The sequence below is a fragment of the Pungitius pungitius genome, chromosome 11, assembly GCF_949316345.1.
Source record: "Pungitius pungitius chromosome 11, fPunPun2.1, whole genome shotgun sequence".
NCBI classification, from domain to species: domain Eukaryota; kingdom Metazoa; phylum Chordata; class Actinopteri; order Perciformes; family Gasterosteidae; genus Pungitius; species Pungitius pungitius.
In genome coordinates this window covers 10822130-10836617 of record NC_084910.1, presented here as the reverse complement: position 1 = coordinate 10836617, position 14488 = coordinate 10822130, and the positions used below count along the sequence as shown (strand labels likewise).

Here is a 14488-nt window from a genome sequence, read left to right as displayed (position 1 = left end):
CCCTCCGTAAAAAAAACAACTCCATGCCCCGAGACCGTTCCAGATGTAACACTTCATCTTACATCGTCACTAACGTGGGCAGGGTAAGCCTCACACTTCCTTCACCCACAACATTACAAAGAAGTACGGAGCCCCAGGCCTGCATGGGTTCACTTCTTCCAAACCACAACACTGACGGGTAGTTCTGCTCACCCAGATTACTGTGAAAAGGCTCTGTGGCTGTACAGTGACAGTTGGCCATTCAAGCCTCCAGGGCACATCAGTCATCCCGGTAGAGGTTCCTCCGAAGTCGATTGCTCACATAACACTACTGCGGTAATGTAAGACGACTCATATTCACCCTGAATTTGATCACATTGCACTCTGAGTGTGCATTCTGTTTAGTTCTGTAGCTCTTTGATTCATTCAACAAAACATCAATACGTAACCCCTTTCACATGAAGACACTGTGAAGCTTTGTAGATGGATCAAAGGTGAGTTTAAGGTTAGTTTAATTCATCAAGTAAAGCTCTTTGGAAGAAGAAATGTCATCACATGATGCGTGGGTGCTGAGGTACAAGGTACGCAGAATGTGCATAGATGAGCATTTACCTCAAATACCCCGCACAGCTAGACACCTCAGTGAGTCAGCATTCATGCTGGGTCTGATGGAGATTTTTAAACTGGTAGATAACAGGTGCAACGGAGTGTGGTGTGGGGGACTCACAGTCTTGATATTACTGGATGGTGGAGCCCTTTGCATCAGTTCAGACCCCATAGAACAGGATGACATTTAACAGTTGGTATTATGCTAATTTCTCTCAGGGGAACAGATGACACCAAACTGTCCAGCGGTTTAAGCAACACTTGCGAGGTCTCCCCCCCCCAAACCAAATGTAAGCAAATACTTTCAGTGAGCACGTACACACACAAGTTAAATGACATTTAAAACTAAGAAAAGTGTCACGTTAAATGAAAATGCAACAACATTAGGTTGTTGAAAAACTACAAGAATACCACCTTATATTTAACACTACAGACACATCCCATGACCACATAAGTGACAGGTACAAAGGATGCTACATATCATTAATTTAGTTTTCTTTTAAGAGGAAGACTCAACTCAGGGTGTGCTCTGCGTCTGCTCGGGACGTTTATTTATACCACAGCAAAAATGAAGGGCAACATGTCAAATCTAACTTATATAATGTTGAAAGTTGTTTCATATTTTGACTAAAACAAAAAACTGAACGCGTTACTGTAACATTGGAACAGTGTTTTAAGTTCGTAGTATTTGAGATGTTTGCACGTTGGTGTATCAGTTAAAACTCTCGCCTCACAGAAAGAGGGAATGGGTTCAACCCTCGATGCATCTCAGCCCAGAAATAGTCTGGCAACCTGTACAGGATGTACAAAGCCTGAACCTGATATTAGCTGGCATGGACAAAAACCTTTTACATTTGTTTTTAAGCCATACCAACCAAGAAGAAATAGCAACCGGAACCTGGCTATTACCTGCAAAATAATACTTGGCAGGTTATCGGATGTGTCATCTGTCAATCAATTTAGGTTGCTGCCTAAGGAGACGTCCCGTGTATAACATGTTTTCTCCTACACCAAAGCCACGTCTATAGATGCCAGTAGCTCCTAACAAAGACCTCATTGGTCCACGCATTGGTTTACCCGTCACAAATGCCTTTTGATGCCTGACAAGATGGAGTTTTATGTGAAATGGTATCCTATTATTGTCACGTGACCTATTGACATGACAAGAATATTTTTTTGTATTGTAACTCTCCAAAGACATCAAAGACTATTTTATTGTTACATTTGGAGTACAAAAAGCTTTGTTTCTGCATTGATTGGTAATTTAAATTCACTATTTGTATCTGATGTTCATTGTAACCGCTGATGAGACTCAACCGCTTGAGTGACAGATTGCACCAAATATCGAGATACATTATTCAAATTTGAATGTCATCTATTTGATAGTTTCAATAATAGTGTAATCAACAGCAAACACAGAAATCGTTTTAATGTCTAAAGCTTTATTCGAAAAATTTCAATTTAAAATAACTGCTTTCATAATAGTGAACCATCAAATTACCCTTGTTTTTCTCTCTACCAAATCCTGTTTAGCGGCTATATGCAGCTTGATTATACCACTAAATGTTCTATAAACATCACCATTGTAGTAAATTGATTTTCATAGCAGTTTTGAATGCTTCAATAATGGGTGTGAACATAATACACAGATTTAAGAATCCTGCAGAGAAAAGTGAAAAGGCAGCAATTCAAAACTAGCATAAAAATACTGCTGGATTATTAAGTATTTAGCAGCCAAATACATCTCTTTAAGCAAACAAATGGGTCATAATGTGCTCCATTGAGGTTTACTAAACTGACCAGCTCTCGACAGTTGACCTATTTAAAGGTTTGTACATCTGATGAATCGAAAGGACAAAGCACACCTTTCTATTTCAGTTTTCTCGGAGGCCTAGCCCTGCACACCGGTACCACTGGGTTTTTGTCTGTATACTTCCTGTCACAGATCGGCGTCTTTGAAGTGGTTTTTGTGTCAGCACAGAACAGCCTATTATTGTAGTGACCAACAAGTGATGCTGGAGTGGAGGAAATTACAGACAGCATGTATAGCAGCCATATGACATATGGCAATAAGGTGTGCGGATATCACTCTAATCACTGTCCTTCTTATTCTCCCTCACACACCAGGACATGCGTGGGATTTACATGCAATGTGCCACATCAGTATATGTTATAAATGAGGGCTGTGAAACTGTCCATGTTTTAAACTACATTTAAAGAACAAAATTATTAAAATAAACAATAAACAGTATATATAATAATACTAATACAAATCCTTTAACATCCATCAAAGCAAGCCATATATCCCCATAATCAATGAACCAATAAGAGAAAGAGACAAGTTAAATGGGAGGGACTCTACAGACAAATTAGAAAACCACCCTGTCTCGCGGACAGATATGTCACTTTGCAAGTACTTTCACAGTCATGATGCAAAGTAGCTCATCTTTTTTCAGGGACAACATTCACCAAAACCTCGGTAAGTATCTCATTCACATTCACGCTGATTGGCACGTTTTCGAGACTTGAAACCACAAGAAGATTCTTACACGCTGCTCACATTTGGTCTTTCCTGTGATCTACTTATAACACGATCTAAGTTGCTGCTAGTAATCTTCTGTTGACTGTAACAGCTTTTGTGGGAAAGCTGACTGCCGGCTCATGTCCTGTCAAAGGAAGAAATGCTGTCATGCTCTGCAGAGTGCATTGTACATTTTCACAACATCAATGGAAATTGTTAATTTTAAAAAATGTATTGTTTATTGCAAAATTAAATAGATTTTAAAGGTACAAATGATTTAAAGAGGAGTTTGCAACGACATGAAGCATAATTATTCAGGATATTCAATTGAAGCAGCCTCAGGAGAGCCGCAATGCTTCAATGTAAACAATATCCACTTTCAGGTACAAATACAAATACCTAATCGAACAAAACAAACAGTTGAAACTACAGTTAAGTGTATGGTCCAGTGAAGGATTATACAACGTACTTATAATGTTTTTGCTAAATCTGCTTGATCATAAAATCCCTTTCTGTTAAGTAAAGTTGCTTTTAGGTTGTTTGATTTTAAAATACAGGTAGAAACAGCACAGAAATTCACTCGGTAAATGATCTGCACTATTATTAGTGTTGTTGTTATTATTGTTGTACGGAAGGAATTTTATATTTATTGAAACTACTAATGTACAAAATGCATGACAATATATTGTATGGAAGAAACTTGAATTGGACATGTATAAATAACCTAGCCATTAACTACATATAATGTAAATCATGTATATGTTCACAATGCAAATCCACTTTTGACAGCCGTAAAAATTGGCGTAACAGAATGGTGTGCTTCTACTACTTAAACATTATTTATGGTAGCTGAGCCTGATCACATACAGTACATCTGAGAGACTTTCTTCTTCTAAAACTGGAGCAGGTGTCGAGTTTCACTCTCACTGCTGCGTGCTGTTTTGTTTAAAAAAATGGTTAAATAATTCAGATATCTTGAATTGAATGTTTTCCAATCAATAAAATAGGTTCATTAGATCAAGATTAGAAAGAGTATGTTTTGGAGAGCACACAAAAAGATACATACACATTATTTTTTTTAATTTTTAATTCCAGTACAATTGTGCAAAAACATGGGACCACTACTGCAGAATTGCTGACGGCAACTACTCGGGCATCAGCTAATTTCAACACACCGCCACAACGTTTTCAGACATTCATTTTAGGGCAAAGTTCCAAATATTTTGCTCATATACTTGCATATTCAACCCTTACTGAAGTTTATAGAAACCAAATACAGTTGTTGATGTTGTTGTTGACACTGAAACCGTACCCATGTTTACTCGTGTGTACAGTCATTAGTCATGGTTTCATATACTGTTAGGGCTTTGTGGCTTTGGCCTGCAATGTGTATGTGAGCGCCGAATATCAAAGCTTTTGCAAAAAAAAGTGTGTGTGTGTGTGTGTGTGTAGATGTATTGGGAGGGGAGTACTTTATGTAAAAATCCAGAACCATTTTATTAACTATTCTGTAGATTTGGTTGGAAATAAAAAAATAATTGCAATTTAAACAAATTACCATGGTTACCTTCTGCCCCCTCAACGTACTGCAATCAAGGATGGAAAAAATGATCTTCAAACCACAGATCTGTCAATAACAAGTCAGCCCCTGCCGCTAATTTCCAAACAGATTTTCGCATTTAGAATAGTGCATTTCTTTAAATAAACTCATTTTAGCAATGTGGGTATAACCGAATGGAACCCCTTCTGATTTTTTTTTGTTTTTACTTTTTCTTCTCAGATTTTTAAAATAACTACACAATCCTCCGAAATGATCCGAATCAACAACACCCAATACTTCCACTTCTTGCAGCAGGCCGATGCCTTACGGCGCTCGGGGTCACTGTGCGATGCCATAATCTCAGTAAAGAGTCAAACTTTCAGGGCTCATCGGCTAGTGCTGGCTTGTGCCAGCAGAAGACTAGCGCAGCAGCTTGCCCAGGTGGACGCAGACAGCCCGGCCCACTGCACGCTGGAGTATTTCTCACCACGCACCTTCCAGCAAGTTCTGGACTTCACCTACACACAGACTCTGGATGTATCTGTGGATGACCTTCACTTGCTGCTGAAAGCTGCTCAGCTGTTAGAGATGGAGCAGCTGGAGGACCAGTGCCGAAAGCAGCTGGGAAACCTCGACTATGGAGCCGCAGAGGGTGCAAACACAGCAGACAGAGCGGACGACAAAGACAGTGCAGAGGACAAAGATCGAAAGCAAAACAGGAGTCCGGTTCAAGAGGACAGACTCCAAGAGACTTCTTCCCCGGCAGAGAAAGCAAGCGACTGCATTGTCCTGGAAAGCCCCTCTGATCCTGCCGAGAAACCCAACATCCGGCCACGTCCGAGAAAGATGCCGTGGCACAGGGACAGTGTAATCACTCGGCCCCCGGGCAGCAGTCCCTATTTATCTTCCCCCTGGATTTTCCCCACAAACATGTGGAGCTCCGTGAGCACGCTGAGGCGGATGGCTGAGAACTATCCAAGCTTAATTGCCACTCCAAACCCCTCCACCGTAGCATACCCGTTCTGCCTCTCCGCCCCCAACGTGTTCCCTGTCCTCCGGTCTCATTTTCAAACCCCTGTTCAGAGCTCTGTAATGGGTTCAGGCTTTTATCCACATTACACCCAAAACCTTTGCAATAGGCCTACGGGTATGGGGAGCGTTATCAAGCAAAGCCTGTTGAAAAGAAGAAAAAACAGCCAAAGAGAATTTACCAGCGTCGTTCAAGCCAGTGAGCTCAGGTAAGTCAGAACTTGGATACAATTTTGGAAACTTCTGGCTTCTATTTTTAGTCATTGTCTTGCCTTTTTCTCATAGAAATATTCCCCTAATTTGCTCAGTTGTTCCCTTGCGACAGCTATCTGAAGTCAGCTATACCTGACTCACTGCTGTTTCAAGCCTCCTGCACTTTCCAAGTAGAGCAGTTTCACTTCTTAACCCTTCCCTGGCAGTCCTAGTCAGTCAACGCACCTTTTTGGACAAATCATAATCCCATTTGCCCATCACTGCGCAAGTAAACGACAAGGGTCAATATTGCAATAATTATGAATATATTTAGAACTTTTTCTGTGGTTTTTGTTCTAATTCTGACTGAATTTACAGCGTCCCTGTTGTGACACTAGATAGCGTAAAAACCCACATGAGTTGGTTTGTTTTTGGGAGATTAAGCTGCAGTTCGTCTAACAAAGAGTGTGAAGGGGAGCCCCCCTCCTTTGTAGAATTCAAGATTTTCCACCCACTTTTACCACAAAAATGTGTTCAATACAAAATGGCAATATTCTTTAGTGTCTCTGCTTTTTCTCGCCACTTCTACCATTACATGAAATGCAAGTAAGATTCATACAATATAGATATCTTGTGTTTGGGAATAGAGAGCAAGGAAAAAGGCGTTGAAAGTAATGAAATGTATGTAAAACTGTCTTCTTTAGTAATGTACATATCGAGCAAAGTATCTGCTTGCAGCACAAATACAAGCAGTCCATTTATTATTGCCGAAGGCACAATTAGTGACATTCCTTGCAACTTTAACATCTGCAATCTATTTTCCACAGTAACCCTGAGATCCCCCAAACCAGCAGAGTGAGAGTTGAAGACTGCCAACACTGCAGTGCAAGGCTCCTTGGGGCTCCAGCTTCCACACCACCAGGTAACACATGGCAGAGAGTGTACAACACATTCGACATGCTACTATTTCTATCCAGTGCGATCAAGACTGCAACACTAATGCTTTGACGTGAGAGTAAGACGGTTCTTCTCCTGACCCCTAACCTCGGCCGATTCCAGCTACCGAGCTACGCAACGGAAAGTGATAAAGAGAGCTGTGGTTTTTAGAGCACGGTGCAGCAGGAGCAGGAGTGCGGTTACTAGATGGGGCTAGATGTATGCAGTACAGTATGCACTGCATTGCAACGGTGGTTTGTCCAAAAGAATCATACATATTAATGTATTATGATAAATAAGTACAGTAATATGTCGGTGCATGTGAGTGTGTGTGTGTGTGGCTGTGTGTGTACGTGCCTGTATACATAAATACGGTCGTTTTTCTTGAAATGTAAAATAAAGCTGCTTATGTTTTATCTGATTGTTCATACTTGAAGATATTGAGAAATGGCGGAACTGTGGTTCACAAATCAGAATCCGTGTCATCGTTTAGATAAAAGTTCAAGTACATAAAAACCATAAGCAAGCACCAATATTATTTGCTCTTTAATATCTAAATACAAAAAAGCACCACAAAAAATACATACGAATCATTTAAGAACCTGCCTTCATTGTTGCTTTGAGCTGTTTGATTATTCCCCTGACACTACAAAACTGTATGTTAATAAGGTCAATACACATTTCACCTATAAAGTGATCCTGTGACCTTTAAAGTGACAACTAAAGAGACCTTTTGGACAGTAAGCACGCAAATGCCAAAAGGTCTTTGGAGGTCGTGTTTTTAGTGGCGAGTGTTTAATTGTTGTGGTTGATTCTCTCATTTTCCCCCACTACAGTACACCCCCTTCTTATTTCAGCTTCCTGTCTAACCTGCGAGGCCCAGCTTTTCACTCGAATAACACCAAAACAGGAGTTGCAGCTTAAACCTCAAAATCACACCTATGTCATTTTAAAGAGGACGAAGCATGTACAGAGTGACAGGAAAGTGGGCTTGTATAAACTGAATTCATTGTCTTGTAACAGGATGCTGACCAAAAATAGAGTTGTGCCCCTAAAAGTTATTGAAATAAGTATAAAGGGACCAATATAATATTCTAAAGCTTGTGCATTAACTTTTATATTTTTACTGCCAATATGAGTAACTGTAATCATGTCATGGAGGTCAGTGCCAGTTGTAGTTCTGACTGCTTTTGGCAATCGAAGCAGGATGGAAAGAAACTAGCTGTTTGTTGTTTGCTTATTTTATCAATCAATCAATTTATTTATTAATCTGCTGCTTATTTTATCAATTAATTGGTGGTTTAATCTATAAACTGTTAATCAAATAGAGAAAATGACAGTGCCCAAAGAATATTTTGATAACATCATGTTGATTTACTACCTTATAAACAGGCAATTATCCCTTAATATTACTATTACTATATAGTCTTGCACTGTTGCGTTCTTTAAATACACTTTTTGTTCTTGTTTGACCGGTTCAATATAATATAATATAATATTATTTTTTTCCCCTCACTAAAATCTTGTCATCACTAAGCTATAATGTAAAGTGATACCTAAATATTTCTTATAGAGTTTCACACCGATGAGGTTGAAACTACAGAAATACCATCAATCACTAAACCATTTGCAGATTTAATAAATATATAAATCCCCAGTATTTGGGTTGATTGTACAGGTTTTTTGTATAGAATGACTTCAGTATTTAAAGAAAACAAACAATTTGAACATAAGAAGAGCCACAAGCAAATCATAAACTCATATGAAGTGCAGTTTTAAATAACACAATCATTTCTGTGTTTAATAGAAGCCACGCATCCATCTACAACACCTTTTTAGGACTGTTGGTTGTTGCAGTCAATTGTTGTAGTGTTTCAGTTGACAGCCACTCAATACCCACCACAACGATGACACTTATCTTGTCGTTTTCACAGGTGAGGCCTGTGCGGGGTGTCAATTCTGTGGAAGAGGAGATGTTTCACTGCATGAACCACAATCACATCAACAAGAACCCAGAGTAGAAAAACCCTACCAATGCCAACACTGTCCCAAGACGTTTAGTCTGAAGCATCAACTGGACACACACCACCGAGTTCACACTGGTAAGCACACGGCACAAAAAGATTTTTTTTTAAAGAAGGAGGGCTTTGTCTGATGTAATAGAAATAACTAAGAAGCATTTCTAGGTTAACTCAGCTCAGTGATATATTGGGCTGCTGAGTACTCACTGGATAGACACAACACCTTAGCATCCAAGACTATACCCACCTACAATATGGCAAATAACAACACTGAGCAAAGACAGGTCCATTGTCTGCAGGCCAGTGCATACCATTCATGAATGGTATCACATTGGCAAGAAACATATCTAGCGCCCTGAGGTAAGAGGCCTTCTCTGATGTGAGCACCAATGTCTGCCGTTCCGTTGTCTTACTTTCTCGCGCCCCCCCCCCCCCTTTCCTTTCCCCCTTCGGCTTCAAGGAGAGAAACCCTTCGAGTGTCGTCTCTGTGGTCAGCGTTCCCGGGACTACTCTGCCATGATCAAGCACCTGCGGACTCACGGTGGGGCCACGCCATACCAGTGCACAGTGTGCCTGGAGTTCTGCAACAGCCTGGTCGCCATGCAGAGACACCTCAAGAGCCATGAAGTGCGGGACTTCCCTCCCGATTGGAGCATCGACCGCACCTACCTGTACAATTCACACATCTGAGGCTCACAGAGCCGTCCACGAGAACTTCTCATTTAGTGCCTTTCATGTACTAACAGAGGTATACCTTTGTTTTTCTTAAAGGTAAATCTCAGGTGATTTTCGAAAAAGCAGAAAGGTCCTTTAACAACACATTTTTTTAAAGTTACAATAATATACACTAGATGCACAAACTAGGGCTTTCACAGGTTTCGCAATGATTTCGATGGAAACTGAAATTGAAAAAACTCGGGAAGTGCTTAGCATTTCACAATTGGCCACGCATTAGGGCCACATCACCAGTTCCTCCACCTCAAATGACGCAGACAACTTCCCTCTTACTTTCAGAATGATTTGACTGTGTAAACTTTGGATATTGCTCAGTGGTTTTGAGCGCCCTCGTCGGGCAACGGGACGGTACTGTAACAGTATGGGTCTTCTTTCTGTTGAGCTGAGAATATGTTTAGGACAAAAGAGTATTTCCACTAAGTGATGGAACATTTAAACAGCAAACATTAAATGAAAGAATTCCTCTCCGCTTTTCACAATTCAAATTAAAGCGTCTCTATTTATTCCCTTTAAAACAGGAACAGTTGTGATTGTGTCATTCTGCCAAAGGAAACGGGTAAAAGGCTTTTCTCCAGTGAGGCAAGATAATTTTAAACTTGACCATGTGAGGATCTGCACAATCCCACATATGGTCACATTAAAACCTTTAAGCAGGCCTTGATTCATTTGACATTGTGACCAAAGAATGCGGTGAGTGACTTGCAGTAAATGCCCCTGGATAACTCAATAAACTGCTGTGATTCAATGAGCCAACAACAGCAGAGCTCCGGCAGCCTGTTGTGCCTTTCTCGTTTGTTACAAACATTTGTACAGCTTTTTCTTCAGTCTCAGTCACTTGTCGCGGTTCAAAAGTAGGGACAGACGGACTAAATGCCAAGTATTTACCTACTATACCTCTCTAAAAACACCACACAAGTTATATGACTGTTAAATTATGCCAGATGTCCTCATGTACAGTGTGTATGCAGTGTGTAACCATGCATGTTGTTTCCTAGAGTGAGCTACTGAAAGATATTTTCTGAATTGTACTGCGTTGTCTTGTCGTAAACTCATTTATGGCGTTGTATGGATTCATTTGATGTCAGTGCTGTGTTTAGCTTTAGTTTTAGCTTTTTCTGCCTGCACTTAAAGGCCTTATCAGATGATTTAGTATTTTAGTCTTGGTTTTGAGTTGAGTCCTTCTTGGAACCGTACGTTGGTTCTGAGATGTTCAGTTCTTTCCTCTCTGCAGAAACTGTAAATAAAGATGGCCTTGTTCAAGTTCTCAGTGGCTCAGCTGCATATGTCCATCTGCTCCACACAACAGCCTTCTGGGCTTTTCTGTAATAATACAATATGTAGATATGGGTGATTCAGTGTTCCAGGAAAAAGGGGCCAGCTCACTGGGGTTTTCTCATCCATCCCATTTTCAAACCGCTGGACTCAATCCCAGTCAACCTCGGTTGAGAGACAGGCTACACCCTGGACTGACCGCCTGTCATGGGCTGGGCTAACACAGACAAACAACTGCATGCCTTTGGACTGTGGGAGGAAGCCGGAGTACCCGGGAGAACATGCCGACTCCAGACACAGAAAGGCCACTGGACGGAGCCGGAACCCAGGGCCTTCTTGCTGTGAGGCGACAGTGCTAACCACCACACATTTTATTTTCTCTTTTAATGGTAAACACCAATGTAGCCTTTTTGATGAAGGACGTATTACAAATACACTGGCATATGCCATTCGACTACATGTTATCCATTGCATGGTACATCACCGTTGTTCTGGCATGCGTTCCGTCCGGCATTGCTTTTGGAGCGTTGCCGGAATGTTAATGAGACGTTCTCCCTTCTCTAACACCCCTCTTGCGCGTCTTGCGGCCAGATGTTTGGTCTCCTCGGAGCGAGCTCTTCTTCCCCTCTGACATTACGCGCCGCGCTGAATCTCACTTTTTTCTTTCTTTTTTTTAACACACTCACATGGGTACCGCTACGTGAGACGTTCGTGCGCGGGTTGAAATAGGAGGCGCCATCTTGTCGGAACATTTGGTCACACAAGTTTTTGGATCTCGAGCGCAGTTGAGCAACGATGGGACACTCCGAAAGATGCCAAGATCTGGACACCTACTTTGATAAGGTTTCTTTAGAATGTAAGCAGTGTCCTCCAATTCCAGGTGAGTGTTTTTTTTATTATTATCTAGTCCGTCCCATTTCATTTTTTTATTTTTATGTTATATATTGCTGCTGTTTACCAATACAGGACATGGAATAACCCCCAACTGCGGCTATGATGACCAGGGTGGGCGTCACGAGCCCCCCCACAAAGAATGCAAAAACGGCACCTTTAACGACGGCAGGAGCGCACATTGCAAACCTTGCGCTCGGTGCCCGCCCGGGTTCATCTACGCGAGCCCGTGCAACACAACTTCAGACACCGAGTGCCAAGCACCACGGTGAGACAGTATGATCATGATCTGCCCTTTTTATTCCCAAACCAACTGGACAAATTAATAAATAATGCAACATTTTTCTTAATTTCCTCTAAAGAGGGACGACCGGACATCCCCTCACAGTGAGTTTTCCATGACTTCATGGTGTGAATCATTTAGTACGTTTGTAATGGTAAAAGGTAATTTATTCAAATATGAATTTATATCATTCATAAACACTTTTTACACATTATATATCACCATAAACCTACCATCCTTTTAATTTTCCCCCCGAAAAAAAGAAACGTCAATTAGCTTGCATCTTCTTTTCATTTCAGATTCAAACCAAACCAAACCAAGCAACTGCACCCACTCCCTCCCCCCCAGAGGCTCCTGGTGCAGGAATAATATGTGAGTTAAACAACCACTCAATTATGCACCAAAAACGCATAGTGTACCATCTACCTGAATGTATTTTTGTTTTTGCAGGGGCACTAGCATTTGCCATCTTTATTGGCATCGCACTCGGTGTGGTATGTGCTTGTCTATTCTGGAGGCGGCGGAAGAGAGGTTTGCATATACGTTTAGGTGTTAATCTGACGATTTGCAAAAAGGGCAAAAGAAAGCCCTAGATGACTCATTCTGGGAAACTACAACAATTTGCATTGCATCCTTCTCCTGCAATGTAATTATGCTGAGCCGGTTCTGGTATTGAACACAGGTCAGCACGGAGCGTTGGGTTATCCCAGAAGATCCATCAACTCGGGGTTCTCTCCCCTCTCTGCTCCACCTCATAGCAACGATTCGGGACACGTTCTGAGTAAGTGGAAGTGATACTGTCATTGCTGAATCAACTGTGTAAACATTGTAAAAATACATAGTTAAGATCCAGGGTTATATCAGTAATGTTAATTGCAGTAATACCTTGCTCATGCATGCTGGAACAGCTTAACAATGGCAACTAATAACTATAGTTTGTGTTATTATTTTAGCCAATTGTAACACTGGGCTCGACTAGCACAACAAGCATTTAAATGTTGCCATCAATTGGCAAAAGTATATATTTAACATCTGGAACTTCTACGCTGTAGGTCCCGACATCCAATCGGCGCCTTTACAGACGGTGCTGGACAACCTGGACGTTCTGGAAGAGCTCGTCGTTTTGTTGGATCCCGAAAACCAAGGAGTAAAGAACACCAAGCACCTGGCGTCTCATTGTTCCTTCCCCGCCACCTGGATTACATACATCTACTCAATGAAGGAGAGTAAGAGCCCCTTGAAAGCGGTGTTGGAGGCGGTCAGCAGCAGGCACCCCGACTGGACGGTCGGCCACCTGGCCGAGCGCCTCAAGCTTATGGAGCGCAACGACGCCATCGCAGTTCTCAGCAAACTGGGAGTGAGTGTGATGCAAGTGTAACAGACATTTTGAATATAGTGAACTATGGTAGTGATTAGAGACAGCCATTGACTTGTATCTAATGGAACAAACCAAGTTGCATTATGGGGAGTTTGGGTACTAATTTTCTTAGGGCATCGAGAGCTTCAATTTGGACTTTTCTTTGGGATTTCCTCAATAGGAAACATTTATAGCAGTGTGGCTCCAACTCAACTCTTTTTTTGTCCCTTTTTTTTTTTTCAAGTACCTGCATTAGTGAACATATTGCGCTGATAAAACGTAATTTGTCTGCATTTAAGCTGATGAACTGTTTTATTCAAAACATTTTTACAAAATCTTATTTACACAAATAGTGAGATACAATTGTTAGCAAAACAAATTCAACTTTCTCCACTTGTTATATTTATGAGACAACAGTGAGGGTGGGGGGGGGGGGGAGGGACGCCTCATTATAAGAAAAAAAGGAATGTGATGTTCTATTAGAGAAGGACATTATCTCAGAAGCAGCAGCTGGAGTCGCCCAAATACGAAAATGTTGTATATTCCAGGAAAGGCTTTGGCTTCAAGTGATTAGTTTCAACTGTCACCTCTTATAATAAAAAATGGAATTTGTTCAAACATCTTAACATCTTTATTAAGCAAATAACATTATAAATAAAAAAAGTGCATAGAAAAATTAAACAGGTTTAGAAATATGTATACAAATATTTACAAACCCAGGGTTTATTTTTACATGGTAACAAAGACGTAAATTTAAAGGTCACATATTTTCTCATTTGTATGTCTTTTACACTTACTTTAAAATAACCCTACTATATATTTATATATATATTTATATATATATGTGTGTATATATAACATACAGCTTTCTTAACAGAATCTGGGAGAGATGGTCATGATAACTTCAGGTTTTGACTAGTGCTTTCATCCTTCATTGCAAACACACACGCACGCACACAAAATGACACACATGCGCGCAAACTCACTCATTCACTCACTCACTCACTCACCAGCTCTGCAGGACATTAAAACCAAGCTTCTCTAAAATTATCATCCTCTTTTTGCATCAGTATTCCCAAACATCTGTGTAAACAGCTGAGGTAGAATCTTTGCAATGAGTTGGGAG

The 14488-nt window shown here is 40.8% G+C and overlaps 2 protein-coding genes across 3 annotated transcripts; both read left to right on the top strand.

Moving 5' to 3' along the window:
- Nucleotides 1-2168: 2168 nt before the first annotated feature.
- On the top strand, nucleotides 2169-10823 carry zbtb32 (zinc finger and BTB domain containing 32). Of its 2 annotated transcripts, XM_037453818.2 has the most exons (5): nucleotides 2169-3064; nucleotides 4887-5884; nucleotides 6695-6789; nucleotides 8738-8905; nucleotides 9285-10823. In XM_037453818.2, exons 2-5 carry the CDS (start codon nucleotides 4917-4919, stop codon nucleotides 9512-9514), a joined length of 1461 nt encoding a protein of 486 aa, XP_037309715.2. In that variant the 5' UTR covers nucleotides 2169-3064; nucleotides 4887-4916; the 3' UTR covers nucleotides 9515-10823. The 2 variants fall into 2 exon arrangements, with proteins under 2 accessions (XP_037309715.2, XP_037309716.2); XM_037453819.2 differs by lacking the exon at nucleotides 2169-3064 and having other exon boundaries at nucleotides 4464-5884.
- A 301-nt stretch (nucleotides 10824-11124) lies between these two features.
- igflr1 (IGF-like family receptor 1) lies at nucleotides 11125-13839 on the top strand. Its single transcript, XM_037453860.2, has 7 exons — nucleotides 11125-11711; nucleotides 11798-11990; nucleotides 12085-12109; nucleotides 12305-12377; nucleotides 12456-12536; nucleotides 12688-12786; nucleotides 13058-13839. Exons 1-7 carry the CDS (start codon nucleotides 11627-11629, stop codon nucleotides 13381-13383), a joined length of 882 nt encoding a protein of 293 aa, XP_037309757.1. The 5' UTR covers nucleotides 11125-11626; the 3' UTR covers nucleotides 13384-13839.
- Nucleotides 13840-14488: the final 649 nt, after the last annotated feature.